The following is an 11,732-nucleotide window of genomic DNA, read 5'->3' as shown; positions in this document are numbered from 1 at the left end:
AGCCGGGCTGGACGTCCCGTGAGTGCATCGACCAGGAACCCAAAGCCAGGTGCCGGACTGAGGATGGAGCTGCTGGCCAGAGTTTCCAGAGGGGCTGAGCACCCTCGTGCCCTCCTGCAGACGAGGAAGGGAAGCAAGGTGTCAGCCTGTGCTGGCTGGGAACACGGCCAGCTGATGTCTTCTGCTTCTCCTGCTTTCTTCTCCACATCATGAGTCCCTGTTGTCTCCTGCTCTCCTGTGCCATGGCTTCATAACCAAGACAAGGAGAGAGGAGCCCTTGTCATTCCCTTCTTCCCATGTGAGTGGGAGGATTACACATATACCATGGCTGTGAAGGGGATCCTGACTCTCTGATGCCTTTGTAGTATCGTGGATGGGGTCCCTCCCAGCATGTGCTGCTTGTTTTCTCTCTTTCGACTCATTAAAATTTATGCTGCATTGTAGCTTCATGTCTCCTCGTGTTCCTTCCCTCCTTGGATGCCCAGCCAAGGTGTCCACGGGAAATGGGATGCCCTGGAAGTAAAGGGGTGGGTGGCTAAGTGCTCATGCGGCACCTTCTTGTGCTTGTAGGAGCTGAGTGCCCTCATAATCTGTGGTCACATGAAGAGAGATGGGGCAGTGGAGGGCTGTGTGGTATTGTCTGAGCAGGCAAAGGGTGTCCAGGAGCTCCCCCAAGGGACATGTGAGCAGGAAGCAAAATTGGAGACGGTCTTCCAGGTGATGAGGCAAGACTTTGACCTGCAGGGAGACATTTCTGTGCAGGTTAACACCCACCTGACTCATGGTTTGGTTGCATGTTACCACATGCAATGTGTCCTTAACTTTCCCTGCTCCCAGCACTTCTTCCTAACCCCAGAATAGGAGGGCGTCAGGAAGGAGAAGAAGGGACAGGGTCTCTCCAGAGACCTCACTCAGTTGCTGTGCAGGCTGTGCCTGGGGAGGTGCCCAGCAGTGATCCTTTTGTCCCTCCAATCAGGCCTCAGGCAGGGCAGAGTGAGGCAGTGGTACCCCGCCAGCTCTGTTCTCAGTCCCTCCTTCCCATGCCCTTGCCCTCCACGGGCAATGCTTTGGTCCTGCTGCGCTGGTGCAGCTTCAGGGACAGTAGGAGGCTCCTCTTGGGTCGCGCTCCTCCGCCTCTCCTTGCCAAGACGCCAGGACCCTGCTTGCTGCTGAGCCCAGTTGGGTGTCCTGTGGGAATCCGCCGACTACCTGGTCATGCCTGCTGTGGCGGCGGGTGGGGGGACAAAGCACAAGTTGTGTCGAAGACACGGGCAGGAGGGAGGATGTGTATGGGTTGGTCAGCGTGTGCCTTGGTCAGTGGGGGGCTCCGACTGTGCCTGAGGTCTCCAGCAAAGGGTGCTGGGAGGGGAATAGCCGTCATTCTGAACCACTGGTAGTCTGCTGCTTAAGGCAGGTGGGGATGGAGGAGGGAAGGAAGATGGCAAAGGAGTCGGGGCAGCTTCTGCCGAGATCAAAGCACAGAGAGAGAGTCTAAAGTAAAAGCCAAGGCAGAGGTGCCCTGGCTGGAAAGGCGATGCCTAATGCAGTGTGAGTGAGCAGAGCACGAGAGCGAGCGACTGATGGTGCCGACCCTTGGCTGTGCATGTCCAAGCTGAAGCCTCAGGGTTAAGTGAGACTTCCCCATTCATCGGGCAACACTTTAATGTGAGGCCCTGGAGGGCAAAGACATGGTAAGAGCTGGTGGGGTGGTAGAGTCTTCATTGCTGCCTGCGTCACCTGCCTGTGCTGACGTGTCATTTCCCCTGGAAAGGCTTTGGCCTCTAACACTGTCACTTGAAAGGAGCCCGTGTGCCTGAAGGGGCCTGTGATGGACAGGGAAATGAAAAGGCAGCGTTGCAGGGGACATAAGCAGTGTCCCCATTTCTGTAATTGTGCTGCTTTGCATGCGAGATGAGCTTGTTGGTAAACACATTCCCTGTGCAAAGGGCGCCTCTGGGCCTGGGGCGGTCTGGGCGAGTATAAAAGCCAGTGCCACAGCACAGTCCCTCATCCACTTCTCTCGCCTTCTCCTCCTTGCTGAACAAGGTGAGCTGCAACTGCCTTGACCCACTCTTCTTTCTCTTCTTCTCTTTGTCTTCTGGGCTCGGTATTGCTTTTACCCAGACTCTTACTCTTTGGTTGTGTTCCTGACTCTTAGCTCCTCACTACAACCATGGGATGTGGGTGAAGGTCTTGGGCTCTCTACCATGGGGTCCCCTGGGGACCAGGTGTCTTTACTCTCCCTTGCTCCCTGTGCAGGCTGTCCCTGCTGCCCAGGCTGTGCCTTTTCTCCTGGCGAGCCGGCTGTCAGGCTGTGCCTCACATGCTGCCTGTGCTTTCCCTGCCCTCTCTCCCAGGTGCACCTCCGACCCGCCGCCATGTCCTGCTACGATCTGTGCCGTCCCTGTGGCCCAACCCCGCTGGCCAACAGCTGCAACGAGCCCTGCGTCAGGCAGTGCCAGGACTCCCGCGTGGTGATCCAGCCCTCTCCCGTGGTGGTGACCCTGCCCGGACCCATCCTCAGCTCCTTCCCCCAGAACACCGCCGTGGGATCCACCACCTCCGCTGCCGTTGGCAGCATCCTGAGTGAGGAGGGAGTGCCCATCAACTCCGGGGGCTTTGGCCTCTCTGGCATTGGTGGCCGCTACGGTGGCAGAAGGTGCCTGCCCTGCTAGAGCCGGGCTGGACGTCCCGTGAGTGCATCGACCAGGAACCCAAAGCCAGGTGCCGGACTGAGGATGGAGCTGCTGGCCAGAGTTTCCAGAGGGGCTGAGCACCCTCGTGCCCTCCTGCAGATGAGGGAGGGAAGCAAGGTGCCAGCCTGTGCTGGCTGGAAACACGGCCAGCTGATGTCTTCTGCTTCTCCTGCTTTCTTCTCCACATCATGAGTCCCTGTTGTCTCCTGCTCTCCTGTGCCATGGCTTCATCCTGAGGAAAGCAGAGAGGGGCCCTTCCTATCCCCATCTCCCCATGTGTGTGGAGGAAGATGTGTGTCCCATGGCTGTGAAGGGGTTCCTGACTGTCAGGTGCCCTTGTAGCAGCCTGGCCGGGGTCCCTCCCGTTATGTGCTGCTTGTTTCTCTCTTTAGACTCATTAAAGTTTATGCTGCATTGTAGCTTCATGTTTCCTTGTGTTCCTTTCCTTCTGTGATGCCCTGCCATGGTGTCCGGGGGGAAATGGGTTGCCTTGCAGGGAAAGGGTTGTCAGAAGTGATGTGTTGCATTTACATCATTCTTTGGGTATTGGGAGACTGTGTCTATGTGAAATGGTCACCAGAACTGCAGTGTTCTGTACATGGGATGTAGTCTTCCCAAAGTCACCCTCATCCTTTTGTCTTGGACAACAGATTTTGTGTTTCTTAGCAACTCCTGAGGTGCTTTCCATGGCTCTGAGACATCTCTTATGTGTTGACAGATGTCCAGGTAACTGTAACACTTCTGACCCCAGAACTCTTTTGGAAGTGCTCATCAATGTTCGCTGAGCTCCACAATTGCTGCTTGGGAAATCAGCTAGCCAGTGGCCCTTGACACTGAGGTGAGGGCATTTAGCAAGTCCCTCTCTGTCCTCTGATCACTGGAGGAAGGACAGAAAGAAATTTTTGAGGATGCAGCCCTTGTGTTTTCCTGCATTCCTGTCCTGGACGGCAAGGCCACCCACATCATGGAGGGAAGTTACATTGCCTGTGCGTGGAGCTGGGATGTACTTGGTGTGGTAAAGCCCACTGGGACATGGTGGTTGTTCCTTCCACAGGGGCCAAGCTGCCTATCCCTTCCTCCCATAAGCTCTAGTGTTCCACAGGTCATGTTTTGCCCAATGCCCCCCAGCGCTGCTTCACGTAGAGTGAGGGGCCCCTCTTCTGCTGTCCCATACACCGTGGGAACCCCTACACTGCCTTTCCCCATAGCTAAAGCTTTGTCTTCCCCGCAAGAGCTGCTGTCAGCAACCCCCCTGTGCCTGCTGTGCAGGAAGGCCCCGGGGAAATGCTCCCTCCGTCAGCACTCCTCAGCCAGGATGAGCTGACAGCAGAAGTATAGTGGGGTGAAAACATGGTACCAGGGAGGGCAGGCAGCACCTGTGGCACATGATTAGAGAGAGTTGGGCACAGCAGGGCTTTGGAGATGTCTAGGCAGACCCTTGCCATATGCACGGACTGTGGAGGTATCAAGGTCTGGTGGGAGACACCTCCTGTGGATTTTCTGTGCCCGGGATGTAATTGAAAGGAGCCATAAGAAGAAAAGATGGATTTCTTATGAAATGGATGTAAGCTTCTTCTCCTGAAGGAAGAAATCCTTTCCCTGCATTGTGGTGATGGATAGAGGAGGTGCCCTGTGTCCCGGGTGCACAGGACATACCCTCTGCTTGCCCATCAGTGGCCTGAGTGCAGGAACAGCAGGCCCAATGGCCCTTTAGAGCCTCAGCTGGAGTGTGTGTCTCCTGCCTCTCCCCTTTGACCCAGGGCTCTATCTGAGCTCTGTGCTGAGCCCTTAGACCTTCCTTCAGCTTGGTGGCAGGAGTGTATGCCTTCTGTTCTTCTTTCAGCTTTCCTTATGCCAGACCTGTTGGGTCCTGTTGACCCAGGCCCAAAGTTGCCCATCCATTTCCCAGCTTCTCCTTGGGTCTGTCACATTATTATGGCCCTGGTGAGCAATCAGTGGGCTCTGTTCACCAGGGTTCCCATCCGTGGATCTACTACTGTCCCGTAGGCTGACTGCCCTGCTAGATGTCTGTTCTGCTTCATCACCATGAACCTGAGATATCAGCTGGATTCTGGGAAGCACCGGACTCCTGTCTCTGCATGTTTTTGCTTGGGTATTGCCACTAGGGCCATTGCTGGTGAGGCTGCTGTCCTCCTGGCTGGTAATCATGCTCATCTCCTGGCTCCAACCAGCAGTGAGCAGCTGGTTCACAATGAGCCCTGACAGCATTTCTGTTTGGATGGACTTTTACTGTCATCATCAGGTTAACACAGTGCGGCTTCTAGGCTCTCTTCATCATCTTAAATGAGGAATGTGGCCTGGGCCTCTGTCATTAGAGACTTGCCTGTCTCTGGGGGAGTCACATTACAATTTGGAAGGAGATTTGTCCCCATTAGCATGGAAGACCCATCTGTGGTGTCAGAGGAATGTGGCTGGTGCCCCAAGCAGGACTGTCATTCCTCTTGGGGACATTCAGCTCCTCTCTGCCCCAGGAAATGCTGTGCAGAGCATTGAGTCTTCCCCCTGGCATGCACCCCTGGGCAGATCCTGACAGCTGCTGCTCTCCAGACTGTCCTTGCTGGCGCTGCCAGCCCTTGCGTGTTTCTGTGGAGGGTGATTTGTTGCCTGGAAATCTCGCTGGGTGTTTGGAGATGTGTGTGCTCTCCCATCAGTATGTGGAGCCAAAGCAGAAGTTGAGGCAAGGACCACGGGCAGGAGGAAAGCAGATGTGTTTGGTCCCCAGCACGTGCCTTTGTTTGAAGAGGGGAACGTCACCATCTCAGTTTAACAGGAGCGGTGAAGCAATAAGTAGGTGTTTGTGTCAGAGCAGCATCCTTCTTTCTGAAACCCGCGTGTGCTGGTGACCTCTAGACCCTGCTGATGGGGGTGGGAGGGAAAACAGCCAGGCTTTCTTCTCTGAAGAGCAGTGCTCCATCTCACAGAGGGGCAGAGCTGACACGCTTGGAGAGCTGGTGCCTGACACAGCCTGAGCAGCTCTGTAGGCAAAGCTGAGGACGTGGCTGGTCCTCACATAGGAACCGTGTTGGAAGTCTGACTTCAGTGACGGGTTTGCAAGGAAATGAGGTCACAGATGTTAGGGGAAAACCTCAGAAGAAGGCCTGGGAGGGTGCGAGGCTGGCATCACCTGACCAGATTGGCCATCTCCTTCTCTTTGACTTCATCTTCTTCCTTCAGTGCTGTGTCATTTCCCCGGAAACATTTTGGCCTCTAACACTGTCACTTGAAAGGAGCCTGTGTGGCTGAAGGGGCCAGTCATGGACAGGGAAATGAAAAGGCAGCGTTGCACGGAAGATAAGCAGTGTCCCAGTTTCTTTAATTGTGTTCCTCTCCAAAAAATATGAGCTTGTTGTTAAACACATTATATGCTCAAAGGGTGCCTCTGGGCCTGGGGCGGTCTGGGCGAGTATAAAAGCCAGTGCCACAGCACAGTCCCTCATCCACTTCTCTCGCCTTCTCCTCCTTGCTGAACAAGGTGAGCTGCAACTGCCTTGACCCACTCTTCTCTTTCTCTTCTTCTCCTCGTTGTCTTCTGGGCTCGCTATTGCTTTTCACAGACCCTCGCTCTTTGGTTGTGTTCCTGACTCTCAGCTCCTCGCCACCACCATGGGATGTGGGTGAAGGTGTTGGGCTCTCTAGGCAGGTGTTCCCTGGGGACCAGGTGTCTTTACTCTCCCTTGCTCGCTGTGCAGGCTGTCCTTGCTGCCCAGGCTGTGCCTTTTCTCCTGGCGAGCCGGCTGTCAGGCTGTGCCTCACCTGCTGCCTGTGCTTTCCCTGCCCTCTCTCCCAGGTGCACCTCCGACCCACCGCTATGTCCTGCTACGATCTGTGCCGTCCCTGTGGCCCAACCCCGCTGGCCAACAGCTGCAACGAGCCCTGTGTCAGGCAGTGCCAGGACTCCCGCGTGGTGATCCAGCCCTCTCCCGTGGTGGTGACCCTGCCCGGACCCATCCTCAGCTCCTTCCCCCAGAACACCGCCGTGGGATCCACCACCTCCGCTGCCGTTGGCAGCATCCTGAGTGCTGAGGGAGTGCCCATCAACTCCGGGGGCTTTGGCCTCTCTGGCATTGGTGGCCGCTCCTACAGCAGAAGGTGCCTGCCCTGCTAGAGCCGGGCTGGACGTCCCGTGAGTGCATCGACCAGGAACCCAAAGCCAGGTGCCGGACTGAGGATGGAGCTGCTGGCCAGAGTTTCCAGAGGGGCTGAGCACCCTCGTGCCCTCCTGCAGACGAGGGAGGGAAGCAAGGTGCCAGCCTGTGCTGGCTGGGAACACGGCCAGCTGATGTCTTCTGCTTCTCCTGCTTTCTTCTCCACATCATTTGTCCCTGTTGTCTCCTGCTCTCCTGTGCCATGGCTTAATCATGAAGGAGGTGGAGTGGTGTGCTGCCCATACCCATCTTCCCATGTGTGTGGAGGAAGATGTGTGTCCCATGGCTGTGAAGGGGTGCCTGACTCTCAGGTGCCCTTCTAGCAGCCTGGCCGGGGTCCCTCCCAGTATGCACTGCTTGGTTTCTCTCTTTAGACTCATTAAAATTTATGCTGCATTGTAGCTTCATGTCTCCTCGTCTTCCTTCCCTCCTTGGATGCCCATCCAAGGTGTCCACGGGAAATGGGATGCTCTGCAAGGAAAGGGGTGAGCGGGTAATGCCCATTTGGCACCTTCTTGTGCCTGTAGGAGCTGAGTGCCCCCATGATCTGTGGTCACATGAAGAGAGATGGGGCAGTGGAGGGCTGTGTGGTATTGTCTGTGTAGGCAAAGGGTGTCCAGGAGCTCCCCCAAGGGACACGTGAGCAGCAAGTGAAGTTGGAGACTGACTTCCAGTTGGTGAGGGAAGGCTTTGACCTGCTGGGAGACATTTCTGTGCAGGTTAATAACGACCTGACCTTGGCTATGGCTACACGTTACTGCCCAATTCTTCCAAACCCTGGAATGGGAGCGAGTTCTGAATGAGATGAAGGCGAAACTGGCAGCCAGGGCAAGTATTTAAAGGCCGAAACAAACCTTCTCCTATATTTTAGTACAATGAGGATGGGTTGGTCATGGCTGTGCAAAATTGAGGGAAGGGGGATAGAAACACAAGTTTCAACCTCCCTCAAGGGAAAGTGATGTGTGGTGTTGGTGACACGTCCTGGAAACCCTGCAGGAGCCTGGAAGGGAGCAGGAAATGCACCTTTGCCCTCTCTGGAGCAGTCATGTGATCAAAAGCATTAAGTGTTGCGGAGTCCTTCTGTGTATGCCACTGTGTCTTGAAGCGAAGTGAGTCTGGAGCAGACACGCAGCAATTCCTCCACACACACCTCTTGGCTTTTGTGCAGGCTGTGCCTGGGGAGGTGCCCAGCAGTGATCCTTTTGTCCCTCCAATCAGGCCTCAGGCAGGGCAGAGTGAGGCAGTGGTACCCCGCCAGCTCTGTTCTCAGTCCCTCCTTCCCATGCCCTTGCCCTCCACGGGCAATGCTTTGGTCCTGCTGCGCTGGTGCAGCTTCAGGGACAGTAGGAGGCTCCTCTTGGGTCGCGCTCCTCCGCCTCTCCTTGCCAAGACGCCAGGACCCTGCTTGCTGCTGAGCCCAGTTGGGTGTCCTGTGGGAATCCGCCGACTACCTGGTCATGCCTGCTGTGGCGGCGGGTGGGGGGGCAAAGCACAAGTTGTGTCGAAGACACGGGCAGGAGGGAGGATGTGTATGGGTTGGTCAGCGTGTGCCTTGGTCAGTGGGGGGCTCCGACTGTGCCTGAGGTCTCCAGCAAAGGGTGCTGGGAGGGGAATAGCCGTCATTCTGAACCACTGGTAGTCGGCTGCTTAAGGCAGGTGGGGATGGAGGAGGGAAGGAAGATGTCAAAGGAGTCAGGCCAGCTTCTGCCGAGATCAAAGCACAGAGAGAGAGTCTAAAGTAAAAGCCAAGGCAGAGGTGCCCTGGCTGGAAAGGCGATGCCTAATGCAGTGTGAGTGAGCAGAGCACGAGAGCGAGCGACTGATGGTGCCGACCCTTGGCTGTGCTTGTCCAAGCTGAAGCCTCAGGGATAAGTGAGACCTCCCCATTCATCGGGCAACACTTTAATGTGAGGCCCTGGAGGGCCGGAGACTGGCATTAACTGGCGAGGTGGGGCAGTCCTCATCAGTGGGGCATCACCTGCCTGTGCTGACGTGTCATTTCCCCTGGAAAGGCTTTGGCCTCTAACACTGTCACTTGAAAGGAGCCCGTGTGCCTGAAGGGGCCTGTGATGGACAGGGAAATGAAAAGGCAGCGTTGCAGGGGACATAAGCAGTGTCCCCATTTCTGTAATTGTGCTGCTTTGCATGCGAGATGAGCTTGTTGGTAAACACATTATAGGCTCAAAGGGCGCCTCTGGGCCTGGGGCGGTCTGGGTGAGTATAAAAGGCAGTGCCACAGCACAGTCCCTCATCCACTTCTCTCACCTTCTCCTCCTTGCTGAACAAGGTGAGATGCAACCGCCTTGCCCCACTCTTCTTCTCTACTTTGACTTCTGCACTCGCTATTACTTTTCCCAGTCTATTGTTCTTTGGTTTTATTCCGGTCTCTCAGGTCCTCGCCACCACCACTGGATGTGGGTGAAGGTCTTGGATTTTCTGGGGACCAGGTGTCTTTACTCTCCCTTGCTCCCTGTGCAGGCTGTCCCTGCTGCCCAGGCTGTGCCTTTTCTCCTGGCGAGCCGGCTGTCAGGCTGTGCCTCACCTGCTGCCTGTGCTTTCCCTGCCCTCTCTCCCAGGTGCACCTCCGACCCGCCGCCATGTCCTGCTACGATCTGTGCCGTCCCTGTGGCCCAACCCCGCTGGCCAACAGCTGCAACGAGCCCTGCGTCAGGCAGTGCCAGGACTCCCGCGTGGTGATCCAGCCCTCTCCCGTGGTGGTGACCCTGCCCGGACCCATCCTCAGCTCCTTCCCCCAGAACACCGCCGTGGGATCCACCACCTCCGCTGCCGTTGGCAGCATCCTGAGTGAGGAGGGAGTGCCCATCAACTCCGGGGGCTTTGGCCTCTCTGGCATTGGTGGCCGCTACGGTGGCAGAAGGTGCCTGCCCTGCTAGAGCCGGGCTGGACGTCCCGTGAGTGCATCGACCAGGAACCCAAAGCCAGGTGCCGGACTGAGGATGGAGCTGCTGGCCAGAGTTTCCAGAGGGGCTGAGCACCCTCGTGCCCTCCTGCAGACGAGGGAGGGAAGCAAGGTGCCAGCCTGTGCTGGCTGGGAACACGGCCAGCTGATGTCTTCTGCTTCTCCTGCTTTCTTCTCCACATCATGAGTCCCTGTTGTCTCCTGCTCTCCTGTGCCATGGCTTCATCCTGAGGCAAGCAGAGAGGGGCCCTTCCTATCCCCCTCTCACCATGTGTGTCAGGGGAAATTGCATGTCCCATGGCAGCGAATGTATTCCTGACTCTCAGATGCCCTTGTAGCAGCCTGGACAGGGTCCCTCCCAGCGTGTGCTGCTTGGTTTCTCTCTATAGACTCATTAAAGTTTATGCTGCATTGTAGCTTGATGTTTCATTGTGTTCCTTCCCTCCTGGGATTCCCAGCCATGTTGTCCAGGGGGAAATGAGATGTTATAGAGTGCAAAGGTGGGGCTGAAGGTTTGTGGTGGACTCATTTGTTCCCTGGGGGCTTTGGATGAGGGGAACCACACTGAAATGGTCACCTGGATGGGGCTGATCTTCACATGGGATATGACCTTCTGAGAGCCACCCACACCACTGTGTCCTGAACAAGAGACTATTTTCGTCTCTCAGCAAAGCCGTGCAATGTATTTCATTGCTCTAAGACATGTAACAGATGCCCAGGAGCCGATAGCATTCTACATCTTCCCACAAATCATCTCATTGTAGCCCCCAGAAGGCTCTTGAAGTACTCATCAATGTTGGCAGCACAGTCACTCCTGTGTGTTTGTATGGTCTGTGCCCTGTGGCACTGAGCTGAGGGTATTTAGCAAGTCCCTCTCTGTCCTCTCATCACCAGTGGAGTGAAGGAAAGGAAATCTCCAGTGTCAGGCCATTGTTTCTCCCTGCCCTGCTCTCCTGAAATGCAAGACAACTGATATCGAGAAGGGATGTTACAGTGAGAATGGGCATGGAGTTGGCAGGTAGCTGGTGAGGTCTACTGCTCTGGGATGCAGTGGTTGCTGCTCCCACAGGGGATGTAGGAGAGAAGCCCTGTCCCTTCCTCCCACATACTCTAGTCCTCCGCTGGTGATGTTTTTCTCCCCATGCCCCCCAATCCTGCTTCACACAGAGTGAGGGGCCCCTCTTCTGCTGTCCTATACACCGTGGGAACCCCTACACTGCCTTTCCCCATAGCTAAAGCTTTGTCTTCCCCGCAAGAGCTGCTGTCAGCAACCCCCCTGTGCCTGCTGTGCAGGAAGGCCCCGGGGAAATGCTCCCTCCGTCAGCACTCCTGAGCCACAATGAGATGGCAGCAGAAGCATGGATGGGTGAAAACATGGAACCAGGGAGGGAAGGCAGTATCTGTAGCACGTGACCAGAGGGATCTGGGTGCAGCAGGGTGTTGGAGCAGTCACAATGAGCCCTGACAGCATTTCTGTTTGGATGGACTTTTACTGTCATCATCAGGTTAACACAGTGCGGCTTCTAGGCTCTCTTCATCATCTTAAATGAGGAATGTGGCCTCTGTGATTAGAGACTTGCCTGTCTCTGGGGGAGTCACATTACAATTTGGAAGGAGATTTGTCCCCATTAGCATGGAAGACCCATCTGTGGTGTCAGAGGAATGTGGCTGGTGCCCCAAGCAGGACTGTCATTCCTCTTGGGGACATTCAGCTCCTCTCTGCCCCAGGAAATGCTGTGCAGAGCATTGAGTCTTCCCCCTGGCATGCACCCCTGGGCAGATCCTGACAGCTGCTGCTCTCCAGACTGTCCTTGCTGGCGCTGCCAGCCCTTGCGTGTTTCTGTGGAGGGTGATTTGTTGCCTGGAAATCTCGCTGGGTGTTTGGAGATGTGTGTGCTCTCCCATCAGTATGTGGAGCCAAAGCAGAAGTTGAGGCAAGGACCACGGGCA

The 11,732-nt window shown here is 55.9% G+C and overlaps 3 protein-coding genes across 3 annotated transcripts; all 3 read left to right on the top strand.

Annotated features, from left to right (window-relative positions):
- The first annotated feature begins 2,378 nt into the window (after positions 1-2,378).
- Positions 2,379-2,675, top strand: LOC141971790 (feather beta keratin-like). Its single transcript, XM_074929379.1, has one exon. The coding sequence runs from the start codon at positions 2,379-2,381 to the stop codon at positions 2,673-2,675; it is 297 nt and encodes a 98-aa protein (XP_074785480.1).
- A 3,850-nt stretch (positions 2,676-6,525) lies between these two features.
- Positions 6,526-6,822, top strand: LOC141971493 (feather beta keratin-like). Its single transcript, XM_074928888.1, has one exon. The coding sequence runs from the start codon at positions 6,526-6,528 to the stop codon at positions 6,820-6,822; it is 297 nt and encodes a 98-aa protein (XP_074784989.1).
- A 2,637-nt stretch (positions 6,823-9,459) lies between these two features.
- On the top strand, positions 9,460-9,756 carry LOC141971488 (feather beta keratin-like). Its single transcript, XM_074928872.1, has one exon. It carries the CDS (start codon positions 9,460-9,462, stop codon positions 9,754-9,756), a length of 297 nt encoding a protein of 98 aa, XP_074784973.1.
- Positions 9,757-11,732: the final 1,976 nt, after the last annotated feature.

Source organism: Athene noctua, chromosome 29 (assembly GCF_965140245.1).
Source record: "Athene noctua chromosome 29, bAthNoc1.hap1.1, whole genome shotgun sequence".
NCBI classification, from domain to species: Eukaryota; Metazoa; Chordata; class Aves; order Strigiformes; family Strigidae; genus Athene; species Athene noctua.
Note: the sequence above shows the minus strand (reverse complement) of the source record. Positions and strands in the feature narration are given on the sequence as shown.